This window comes from Drosophila ficusphila, unplaced genomic scaffold, assembly GCF_018152265.1.
Source record: "Drosophila ficusphila isolate 14025-0441.05 unplaced genomic scaffold, ASM1815226v1 contig_414, whole genome shotgun sequence".
Taxonomy (NCBI): Eukaryota; Metazoa; Arthropoda; class Insecta; order Diptera; family Drosophilidae; genus Drosophila; species Drosophila ficusphila.
In genome coordinates this window covers 17,317,876-17,330,834 of record NW_025064328.1, presented here as the reverse complement: position 1 = coordinate 17,330,834, position 12,959 = coordinate 17,317,876, and the positions used below count along the sequence as shown (strand labels likewise).

At 41.6% G+C, this 12,959-nt stretch overlaps 1 protein-coding gene across 1 annotated transcript in view; it reads right to left on the bottom strand.

Moving 5' to 3' along the window:
• Positions 1-297: 297 nt before the first annotated feature.
• The window catches only part of LOC108093790 (type-2 histone deacetylase 1), a 28,566-nt gene continuing 15,904 nt past the window's right edge, over positions 298-12,959 (bottom strand). The window contains exons 2-5 of the mRNA XM_017194071.2: positions 3,441-4,147; positions 1,169-1,412; positions 715-918; positions 298-659 (exon numbers count right to left, since the gene is read on the bottom strand). Coding sequence (XP_017049560.1) covers positions 321-659; positions 715-918; positions 1,169-1,412; positions 3,441-4,147 — 1,494 coding nt within the window. The 3' untranslated portion in view covers positions 298-320. The remainder of the gene's footprint in view (positions 660-714; positions 919-1,168; positions 1,413-3,440; positions 4,148-12,959) is intronic.

Sequence of the window (12,959 nt, the reverse complement as noted above, 5' to 3'; positions counted from 1 at the left end):
AATCCAAGCATCGGACGATGCGAAGGACATCCTCGTTAGGTGTTGAGCGAAATGCATTTACAGAATTGCACATCAAGTGGATTAAGGAGCGGGATTTAATGTAAGCCCGGAGGCAAATGCAATTTAATTTCCGTAATCCCCATCTTTCATAAAATGCCACATTTTGTTGCTCCATTGTAGTTCGTTTATTTTATACACCATTACTGAGGGCTCTCTCTTGACTAAATGCTAAAAGCTAAAGCGAAAAATAATTTATGCGGATCAAACTTAATTGCTAAACCACAAAAACAAGCACACGATTTAGGCGAACTCCTCCAACACTAGTTAAACTCGTAGCTTTCGTAGCCGAAATCCTCGCGTCGACTGCGAGGAGCTGGCTTGGGATTCCTTGTCCTCAGAGTGAGTTGGCGGTAGCCCACTCCTGGCTTGTAGTCCACATTGGGGGGTGCTTGGGGTCGCAACCCAGTCACGCCTCCCCGCCTCTTTTGCGCCTGGTGGTAGAAGGCTATGTCGCCATAGCTGTGCTTCGGCCACATGCACTCGCAGCCGGAGGCCACGGTCCGGGTCTCCGATTCCCAGCAGCCGGAGGCGTCGTTCAGCCGGATCAGGTGGATGGTCCGGTTGAGCTGGATGCACGAGAAGCCCGTCGCCGAACAGATCTGGGTAGCAACACTTTGGGTCATTTAATTCATTTTTTAAATTTGTTTAACCTACTTCGCGCTTCTCGCCACGCTCGGAGAGCAGAGCTCGGAGCAGTTCATTGCCCCTGTAACCGTACTCATAGTTGTGGGTCCTCGACGGCTGAGGGGAGTAGCTGTGGGCACAGGTCACCTCAACGTAGTGGTTGGGTCGGTAATCGCCACTATCCAGCTTCACGGTTACGCGATTCGTGGGGCAAAGTGACTGGTAGGTTACCACCTGTGAATTAGTTAACGATAAAACTGATTTTAAAGGTGTAAAAATAAGTTGTATAGTTCAGTTTTATTTTTTTATGTTAAAAATAAAACAACCGAAAATTGTTTTATAATATTCAGAAGTAAAGATAATGGGTCCATTATTTCAGAGTGTTTTGCTTTTAAGCTTCATAAGTTTAGTTATTATTATTTAAATTGTACAATTTTGCGTACGAATTTAAGGCTTTACTTTGGTATTCCCTATATCTACTCACCCCGTCTGAGCCGGGATTGGGACCCATGTAAGGTGCCGGAGGCATCACACTGCGAACGCGGCGCTTGCGCACATTCTGGATCCCGTAGGGCAGATTTGAACTCAGCTCGTCGGCGTCCTCGTCCTGGCCGGCATAATCCTCCTCGCCCTCAATATCTACATAATCAGCGCCATCAGTTGGGAACTCATTGTCGGCGTACTCCGGCTGACCTGGTTCTGCTGTTCCTGTTTCATCCATGGCTGCCCTGAAATTGCATATGCATGGAAACTTGTTAGTTTTGGCCATGAATTAGCGCCGCTCTCATCTCGCGGCACACTGGAGCTACCACAACTGTCTGATGTCTCCGCAGGCAGGCGGAAATGACTGGCAAAGCGGTTTTACACAGAAAAATATTTAACAAATTTAAAAACCATGTAAGTGAGAGTATGAAAAGCTATCACAACTTAATTAAGAGTCATTTTACGGTCATGTATTGCCTTTATCAATAAAACTTTGAAATCAATAAAAAACCTGAAAAATAATAATTATATTTAGAACATATAAAAAGGCTTACAAAATATTTCATATGAATTTCTGTAAAATTAAATTCCAGGTAAGTAAAAACAAAAGCGATGGATTTGTATAATGGTTTCTAAACAAACAAAAATATTTGAAATAAACACAAACGTGTTCAAATTTTTTCTATGTGATATTGCCTGCGGTGGCGTGGTTAAAAAAAAATAAATTCCTTTTTGACGTTTGTTATTTGCATGGCCGCCGTTTCTTTCTGAAATTTTTCCAGCTGGCCAACAAAAGCGCATCATTTTGCATTCAACTGCAGCAAATGCCAATGAATTTTTTAGCTTTCGCTTTGGCGTGCGGCTTTGTCTGAGGATTGGGGAATGGCGAACGGGCATGGAACTCGGGTTGGGGGGCAGGAGCAGCTCGTCCTGAGCCTGTGGCGCGGCACAAAGCTCTCCGCTTCGCGAATGTCGTTGGCTGCCAGCGGATTTCCCCTTTTCGTTGTCGATGCCGTACTGCAGCTCCCCCGCTCTTATCCATTTCCCTATTCTTCCTGCCCTGAAGCTTTAGCTTTCAAATCCAGCGGCGTTGGCATTTTTGAAGCGCGCTTTCAGGGCAACAATGGCTTTGATAGTTTTGTCGCAAAGTTTGCGAAAATGTTTTGAAATGAACGCAGCTGGACCAGTTGAGGTGAGCGCTGGTTTAAATTAGCAAAGGAGAAAGGGCCTGGTATAATACTGTTTTGTGGTCCTGTGACAGCGACAAGTGAATAATTCTCCTGTTACCTGGCACATTTCTAAAGGATTATTGTGGTTCCATTTAGCAGCTTTCCAAAGCTTTAATCTGAATCGATTTGGCCTGACACTGAGCTTAAACTGGTAAAAAGATCTGAGCAATTTAAAACAGACTGCTGAACAATCTAAAGAAATTGTAGAGGCTTTTGACAATCTAAAGAAATTCTAGGGTATCCTTCTTAACAAGCTGAATTCCAAGTAGTATTCTTTTCCAGCTTTTCCTCAGTCAATCATCAGTTCTATTTCGGTTTGAATTTCTTTTGTGTCGCTTCAACTGTCGTTTGCCGTATCCATTTGTTGCTGAATGCAAGACGCAGATTACGTAATCCCTGGCTCAGAATGCACATGATCCATGCAGCTTCTGATCTCGTTCAGTCCGACAAAGGGGATGAAGCCCAGTCGACTGGAGGAATCAGCTTAAGCGCTTACGTTTGTGCTCACGCTTACGTCATGGGTTGTCGGCATTGACATTTAGTTGATATGCAACCAGCAACCCAGACCCAAGATTAGTCCTCCTGCCAGGCTCCGGGACTCCGTGGACAGTAGAGAAGCCAGGGCAGAAGTGCGGGGAACCGGACAGAAAGAGGTAAAAGTGATACGGCTTCATTCGCTTTGTCGGCTCCAATCATACGCGGCCACATTTGCCGGGATGTGAGCCCAATGAATGCAGTCGAATAGTGAAACAAAACCCCTTACCCGGCACAATGGCTAATTTCCCCCTTTTTCGTTTGGGCTTTCAGTTTTTGACCCTTCCAGAGATGGCTATACCTAGAGGTACTTTTTTGGGGTAGTCTTTAAAATATGAGGGGAATACTCGTCGTATATTAAAACTAATTGGCTTTAACTTATTATTGTTTAATTAACTTCATTATAAGCAAACAAAAAATAATATATTACAGAACGCTGAGGGAGAATTTCTTAGGAATTAATACCTAAATATTTAAGTCAATGAAAATGTTACCTTTCCCATCACTAACCTTTGGTTGATGTTGCTGCTGCGACTGCGACGAGCCAGCAACAATTGCTCCTGCTCCGGTGGCTGCAGCCAGTTGATGTTGCTGTTCTCGTTACTGGTGCCCCTACCATTCGCGTTGTTGTTGCCTCTGCTGTTGCTATTGCTGTTACTATTGCTGCTGTCATGGTCCTGAGCAACAACAAACCTGCCCACACCTTGAACGGCCGCATTTAAGTCGGACAATTGCAGACGGAAGTCATTGCGAGCATTCTCTGGATCATCGTCGAGTTGCTGTTGCTGTTGGTGTTGCTGTTGCTGTTGTTCCTGCTGCTGCTGCTGCTGCTCATGTTGCTGCTGCTGCTGCCGTTGTAGATGTTGCTGCCTGTCGTATATGCTGTGGATGGGATTTCCGTAGAGTTTTTTCTGCCATTTGGCCGGTGCTCTGTTGTAGTTATAGTTGTCATTGTTGTCGTCCTCGTTGCTATCTGCAATGCCATCAGCGTCGACATCTACATCCACATCCCCGTACTCCCACTTGTAGTTGTAATCGTTGTCGTAGTTGTTGTTATTGTTGTTGTTGTTTTTGTTGTCGGTGGGGCTTCTATAGCTATACCTATTGTTTTTGAGCCCCGGCGTCGATTCCATCGCCTCCTCGCAGGCCAAAGCGAGCGTTCGTCTGGAAGAGCCACTGCCAAAACAGCGAGCAGCTAGAATGGCGGCTAGGAGCAGCTGCAAATGTGGCAGAAACAAAGAGATTTGCTCGATAAGAAGGGTGCGGCACGAACGGAAATGTTAAACAATTGTTGTGTGGCTAATAAACTGCAAAGTGTCAACAGTTGGGCGGCGAACAGTGTTCGTTGTTCCACGGGTTTGTCATGCAAATTCCCCCATTCACATGGCAAACAAAACATGCGGATTAATATTTATCATATGAGATTAGATATCCCCTAAATAGGTTCATAAAAAGAGTATTTGCGCATCAGAAGCTCGTGGAAAACAATATTTACACCACTATATTGGCAAATAAAGCAATATAAGTTCGTTAACGGGATTTTTGTATTGTATTGCTTGCAATGATGTAATTTAAATGTTAAAGGTTAGATATTTTTATGGGAAATGGCACAAAGATAAATACTGTTTGAACTCTTTAAATGTAATCGAACTTTATTATCTTATTGTTCTTGGAAAACGTTCAGCGTATTTATTGTTATTCCCCGATTTCGAACCATTTGTCATTTACGAGTATTGTTGTCCAGGTGACGTACTTGTTTTGTGCTTATCAAACTAGAAATACTTAGAGGAAAGCCTTGCGATAAGAATCAATGCCCAATCAATACGCAGTCGCATAAAGCGGTTATCAAAACGACAAATTCCTATTAAAAATATTGCACCATTTCTAAAAGTGTCCAGATATTGATTAATACGATTACCAGCTTGTAAATTTCTTGGGCTAAAACTTTGATTGATTTTCAGTTGCACCTCGAAGCTTTTTGTTTCCAAGTCTCTGAGCCAAAAACTTTGTAGCAGAGTGTTGCAATCCGAAAATCGACCACTAATTCAACTAAGAACTCAACAAAATTCCGATTGACGAAACCAAAAACTTAAACAGCCCCCATTTTCCCACTGCGCCGGCTAAAGGGAAAGTTCAATTCCCTTCTGGATGTTGACAATCAATGTGCGTTGAGAATGGAATAACGTCAGGACCAAAACCGAACCCAAATAAGATGAAAAGTTTTCGGGTGGCTTTCTCCTCATTTTCATCCTGAGGTTTCCCGTTTGTCGTGGAGGCGAAAGTTTTGGGCAAGATTTTCAGACATGTCTGTATTTGTGTCTGGTGGGGATGTGCGATGGCTCTGATTATGTGGTCTGTCCAAAAAAGTGCCCCAAGTGAAAATAGTTGGGCGACCTTTAGCGATAATATGCTGCACGCGCATCCTATCCTATAAAGGCATACAGATATAGCTGTACAGTTACATTCATTAGAGGCACACACTACGTGACCGAAGAGTTGGCGCCGGAAATGCTCAAAACTAAGATATGAACACAGTGCTCCATTTCCTGATCCCACTTTTCCCTGTCGCTCTACAAGTTCTTTTGTCTCAATCTAGTTTTCAGATGCACTGCAAGAAATTGTAGATTATAGAAGGACAACATTCAACATAATAAAAAAAAAGGTTGGCATCTAAATTGCATTTATTTCTTGAATTCTGTTAAATCAAGGAGATTTTTAATTCAATATCATGTTTACTTGTTTGTTAACCCAACAAATTTTTACGGTGTACGATATGTGCTTGTATAGGACTATATATGCTAGTATCTCGGATATACTCGTATGCAAGTGTTGTTGCCGCTCTGGATTTATAAGATTTCTTTTATGCCCTGGCCGAGCCTACCACAAAACTTCTTTCATTTATCTCGGCCTACAGTTCGCCTTCGGTGTCCCTCTTCCTCGGAGCGGCTCCAAGTTTGGGGGGCCGGCAAGTTTGTCAAACTATTTGTATGGAATTCACAATTTGTGTTGATGAAGTTTCGCCCAAGTCGCAGCTTACGAAGGCGACCGCGTGATCTGCGTGAACTGTGTGAACAAGTGTTTATGGAATTGAATTATTTTCCCTCGTCCTTTTTTATTCCTGGCCCGGCTTTCCCTAGTTCTGTTTCCGTCTAAACCAGGTGGAGAGGTGGGCTTTGTGTTTTATCTGTTTTGGGGGCTTACAGGTGGCTTTGTCTTAGGCGTGGCAACTCACTTTGTGATTTAAAGTTGCCTCAATAAGCTGATTTCCTGGGTCAAGCTGGATAAGAGCAAAGTAAATTTTGCTTTGGTGTCAGCTTAATGCTTCAAAGAAATCACAGCTTTTTTGTAACGTCATTAACTATTAAAATTCAATAGAATAAGAAAAAGGTTTGGCTTTGCGAAAATCTTTGCCAGGCGTTGCTAATTATTTCTTAGAAATAAGTTTTAAGAATGAATATCTAACAGAATGTTGTAGCGAACCGTATATAAATATCTTAACCCGTACGCAACAAAGATTATTGTTTATGTGAAGATTTAACTGCCTTAAGTTACTTCCATTGTCGGAGCTTGTCTGGCTTTCACTTGACAATGACCTTACCTAACTTTGTTTAACTTTCATTCCGGTATCGTTATTTGCATATTGTCTGTACAATCGTAAGTGCAAAGCCCTCTCACTTAAGATATAAACAGTGTCTTTCTAAAGATCTAATCTTTGCCACTTCAGAGCATCTATTTAAAGATCTTATCTTGTCTGGGTTGACTTGACCTATCTAAACATTCCCACATTATATGGATTTTATCTAGATGATTAATGAGTGTAGTGCCTCCGGGTAAAATTAAATTAAAATTCAACGATTGAACTTTATCAACCCTCCGGTGGAAGCCGCTTAGCCTTGTTTACGTTGATATTAATGTGAAATACGGTTCACGTGTTTCGTCGCATGTTTTTGTTTGGAAAACCAACAGTAGAAACAAAAACAATTGCTAAACTGGGCTGGCTGGGCAATTGAAAATATAATTTCATAATTTATGGTGTAAGTTCTGGCATAGTTTTCACCCCTGCTCCCGAGCTTCATGCAAATGATTGTTTTTTCGTTTATTATTTCATATTTTTCAGCCTCGTTTTTTGGCGAGCAGCAGCTCGACGGCTGGCTGTTGCCATTCAATTACATTTCGCAATCAAACTGCAATGTGGGCAGACAATGTTCAGCTGCTCACCTGGCCAGAACAGACAGACAAATATATACGGGTATACGAGTATAGTATATGCCCACCCGATACATTCGCCATATGTGGAGGGGCTGATATATATTGCATAAATTTGTGACCTTTCAGTTTTCAATTGAATTTCTCTGCACGGCGGCGATTGTTCGAGGAAAACTTGGTCCTTGCATTTGGCAGCAGCCGGAAAAACAACACAACTAAGCGCCAGAGTACCAATTTGCATGCTTGTAGCGGTATGTAGCTGTGTGTGTTTTTGGGGGCAGTGGGCGGGGGGGGGAGGTTGGTGGATTTCATATCTGCAAAAACAAGAGCCTGCAATCCTCCCCTCGATTTGTTTTAATTGTTGCGCTCTCGCTCCTTGTTTTCGTTGCCATCGCTGTTTCTGTTGATGTGATCCCCTTGTTATTGTTATTTTTTCGGCTCTGTCTGGCGCTTATTGCCAATTGTCAAATATTGGTTTTTTCCTATTATTGTTTCATCAATGGCGTGAAGCGATTTTAATTAATCGCCCAAAGTTTGCCAATTTGAAAGTTTTCTGTATTAATTTGCTGCCATGTTCGCTGGCCAACAGTTGACAGCATTTTTGATGGCACAAAATTTAAGTTGGGACCGGCCTTTCAATTAAAGGCCACCGCAAGTGCCATTCCCCTGGATTTAATGTTACGCATTCGCCATGTGTGCCATGTTCGCACAGATACACACTCACACTCACACTCACTGGAACGCAAAGGGGGCTTGTAAAAGTAGCAGATTGGTAGCTCTGCTGGCTGCAAATCCTGTTAATCACCTCTATCACAGGTGAGGCATCTGCACGTAGCTCACTTTTTGCCGCTTTAAGTCGCCGCAGTGTTGTAACAGCAGCGTGAAAGGGACAGAAAATCAGAGATAGAAAGTGGGGCAGGTGGGTGAAAGGTAGTCCAAACTATTGCTGCTAACCTGTCGGGTTTCCCGCCAAAACTGGAGATTTTTAATGGTTAAGAAGGAGGCTGCACTTTTTTAATAGGCCTTCAATACCAAATATTTCAAAACGGTCACATTTAATAAATTGTTAACGTGTTAACGAATTGCTTGTGACACAAACTTAATAATTTAAGAATTTGTATAAATTTTTTTTTTCTTGTTCTCAACGACTTAAATTAGCTGGCCTTTGTGTAATCTGTATTTTGCCAGCACTGTCTAAATGTTAGCATATGCAGGTGGAGAAGTAAAATACACTCTGGTTCTGTCAACTAAGTTCTTGATCCGCTTGGTGCCCTATCGGTGGTCTAGAGGAGCCATAATGCTGCAATTAGTGGCTATTCCCTCGCTTTGGCTTATTTGTGGCCCTGCGTTTTATGACTCTCGTTTGGCAATTCAGAAGGCAAGTGCATTACAGGATTTGCCCCAACCTTTCAACTCTGGGCAGCTCAATTCAATCCTCCAACAGACCAACAATGAACTGCGCCAAATATTCGCTGCAATCCAATAAGACAGGTTCCTACAATCGAATGCCGAAAACGCCAGTATTGGCACTAATACTCGCATAATTCAAGATCCCTCTTTGTGGGAAAGGAGGGAGCCTTTTTGTGCACTGGCATGCTCCGATTTGAAAGGGGAAATTAATCCTGAATGGAAGCGATTACGGAAATCAAATTATCTCCAACAATGCTGGCCAAAGGTCCTTCAATATTTAGTGGAGAATCGGAAATTGTGCAGCTTACAATTAAAATCAGTTGATACGAAGTAGAAATTATGTTTCTCAAAGAAAGGTTTCTAAAAGAAAATTTAATTTTTTTATGAAGGTAAGGAAAGAAAACAGAAACTTTAACATAATTGTAAAAAGTTTAGACATTTTTTTTAAGTTTTTAAATGAATGCATGATTTTTTTTTTTGATTTCCACTGTTTTTCGAATAATTCCTCCACTGTTCGCCATCTTCGCGTGGCTAACGAAAATTCTCGTTTGTTCTGCGGGCTTTGATTTTCATATTGATTTATTTAGAGTGCGTGTGTGCGGGGAATGCAACAAGTGCAACAATGCAATCCACGCACTCACACACATTCACTTGCTCTCTCATTCCCGTGTATTTAAATGTTGCCCCCAAGCATGTGTTTGTGGCATCGTGTGGAATTCATGCTGCCTTGTAGAATATGTGTGTTAGTTTGATAGTTTGTGTGTGCACTGAAAGAAAAGTCTTTCTTGTATGCAATTATTTAATTGTAAAAATAAAAAAAAATTAAAAATTAAATGAGTAGCATTTTATATATCTGAAAGTGAATTATAAGATTTTCAGTAAATAAAATGTATTTTTTTACGGAGAATAAATTTTTAAAATCACGTTAGCCAAGTAATAGTTTTTAATGTACAAAGGTAATCATCTTAATCACACCAAAGGAAACCTTAAAAAGTTATGAGTTTTTCGGAGTGTATTAGTGTGGAAGCCCGGCGGTGGGGCATATTGAAATTGTTGCCATAGCGAGCGTAATCCCTGCCAGCGACGGGTTACACACTCTGAAAAGGGCAGATCGGCAGCCTTTGCCCGATGCTGATGCCAACAGAAAAAATGTAATAAACGCCAAGCAAAATATTTGTCAAATCAATTTGGCTCACACCGAACGCGGCAAGTGCGAGGGTGTTAAAGTGTCAAGGAAAGGAAAGCGGGCGGGGAAAGTGGGAGGGAAAGGGGGGGAAAGGAGGAGATATGCAGAGCTCACCCGCACATTCACACTCGGTTACAACACTTTTACGTGTGGGCGGGCTGAAAGTCGATGGTAAGTTTTGGCCCAGTGAGATAAATGGCACTTGAACGTATTATTCTCTCTCCTCCGGTGGGGTAAATAGGATATGCCGAGGTGCATTTGCAACTCCTTATCATCTGGGATGTAAAGTGAGACACCCAGATAGATGGAGATTTCATAAGTACTGTTCGAGCTTTCCCTGAAACTTTTACGTTTCCACAGAGGACTCTTAAGTTTAGAGTAATATTTACTTGTTACGATTCGGTTGAAAGAAAGGCAGAGAAGATAAATTGTTTTGTTTAAAGAGACAATATTTAAAAGGCTTTAGTTTCTTAAAAAGCTTTTCATTACCTGCTCCCTAGCAAAATTATAGTTAGTTGCTTGAGTTGGTACTTATATATTTATTTTAACTTCTTGGAAAGGACATCTCACCGGCTGCCTTCTGTGCGCCGCAAAACTCAGTTTTTATTCATGTTTTTTATTTTATTCCGTTTTATTCCTTTCTTATTTGCAATTTGCCCTTTTGTGCCGAGGACTGCCTAACGGGAATATAACATGACAGCGACCCAAGTCTAGCTGTCTGTCGTGTGTGTAAAAAATTATTGAAGGCCCCGTTGAAAGGAGGCCGCAGTGTGTATCCTTTCCTCTGTTCGGTTCTGTTCTATTATATATACGTACGGATATATATTGTGTGGCACATGCTTTGATTGAGGTATGCCGCACCAACAATAACAGCCAGCGAGCAGAAATCTCCACTTATTTATTAAATTTACTGCGCTGCCAGTCGCCCGGGAGACGGCACCAAAAAAGTAGGCAACACTAACTGCGGCCCGAAAGGGGAGAGAAAGCCCCAAGGGAGAGGGCCAGGCTCCTGAAAAGGGCTGGAAATTAAAGTTGACCAACTGTCAGAGGACGGCAGGCTCAAGTGGCCGTAGATTTCCCCTTAACAAGCCCGAGGCTGTTGTAAATTCGCATTAAAATATGTCAAAATGACAACAGTGTTCGCCCCTTTTTCATAATTTAACGGAGTTGTTGGCGTGGCAGTGTTGATGAAAATATTTCTAATATTATATATAACTTATAGGGTAAAATTAACAAATGATTTTTAATATTTCTAAAATTTATTTAAAGTATTTACCAATATAAAGCTTCTCTTTCATCACATTTCTAAAATTGTTTAACTTCGGGTTTAAAATCACTGAATAAAGTGCCTAAATTCTTCAAGGTTATTTACCATAACAGATTCAAAATCGATCAAGTACCATTTTTGTGCCGTATCTTTTACTCTATTTAAAAGGTGTCTCTTCCTGCTATCTAGTTGTTTTTTTTGTCATGTTCCTTGCTGTGGTCCTGTGATTGCTTTTACTCCCCACTGACAATCCTTTGAGCCGTTGTCGTCGCCTGACAAATTGATGCTTTGACATCCTTCGAGCAAAAGTTTAATCTCTCTCATTGACGAAGTTAAGGCGCCCTGAGCCATTCAAGTGTGCAAATATTTGCCGGCTGTTTCTTATTAAATCTTTTTGGGCATCGCCTTGGGGTTTATGCATCAATTTATCACCCCGACTGAGATTACGGAACGGAGCACAGATTACAGCTAAAAAGGCCAGAAGACCGGAAGGCGGAGACGCCCCAAGAACATTTCAATCAGCCAAGGAAATGGACAAAAACTTCCTGCACTTTGCTGCAATATCAGATGGTCGAGAAAAACGTTTTGCAATTACAGCTTAGCAGTTGTTGTCATTACTGCACTGGCTCAACGAGAACTCCTTTGAAGTTTCGTCGCAGGCGTTGCCAGCAATAAGTGTCATGTGAGACCCACTTCCGTTGACTCACTTTCCGTTTGCTCTATTTATGTGGCAGGACTTAATGACAATCATGTCCTGGTCCCGAAATTGCCTTTTCAAATTGCCATTCTTTGTTTATTTCTGCAGTTTTTGCACCAAAGTTTTGCTCGTTTGTCGATTGCATTCCCCTGTTCTGATGAGTTCTGCTTTTCAAGTGGGTGGCACAGGCCACACGACCAATTTATGTTCAAACTTTTCCCCCATAAATGTGACAGTTTGGGGTTCGGGTGTATCTACAAATATAGTATTCGGTTTCGAGCCATGCCTACGGGTTGGAATGCACTCTCAGGATTTTCTTGTATGTGCCAAACATCCGCCTGTGACCACCAACGAATTCCGAGCATGCCTATGATGCGATCTCTTTGAAATACCCTCTTTAATTCGGTTAACTTAAAATCAAAGTGGTATAACTCTATTTATGTGGGATTTAATATTGGCTGGAAAATAAATCTCATAATTAAATGTTTTAAAGGAAGAACTCCTTTTAAAGTGTGGCACATATTTGCTAATCAGTTCAGATTCTTTTAAATATGTTCAACAGTATTCAAAGATTTTTAAAAGGCATTCGCATTTTTCTAAGTTTGCAATATTTTTGGTTCCAACTTTGATTGAGCTTGCGCACATATTTTTTCATACACATGAAAGCAGACTTGGCTTCTGCTTAGTTGCGAGTTTTATAACTTTAGTCGAACAAGGACTTATATTGCTCTCCTCGATGACATTATCCCTGACCTGACCATCTGCCATATTTACTTTGATTGACGTTGAGGAGTAATTTTGCTTGTGCAAGAGCCCAAATCTGAGTGTGATTCAAGATGTTTTTTGGGGTCTTAAGCATTTGATTGTATTTACATTGTGCCCAAATCGTGAAAGTTCAAACAACCGAAGCGGATAATGCCAGTGGCAACCCTTTTCACAATTTCGAAATTGTGTTACTCGAGATTGCCAGCTAAGTAGCTACCAAGTAGTTGAAATCCATACGGGTTATGGAAATGTATATTCATATTGTGCTCGGTAAAATTCAGTTGCGAGAGTCAGCGATGCAGAGATACTTGGCCGCCCTTGCAATTGCGAAGATAGAACGAAGCAGTTGCAGTTGCAGTTGCAGATTCTGATTCATATTCGGATGCGGATGCGGATACGGATACGGATATACAAAGATACAGATACTGTAGAGGTAAGCCAGCCATTCGAGTGGCAATTTGTGCGTGCAACGATCCGGAAAAGCCACTCAAGTCTAGT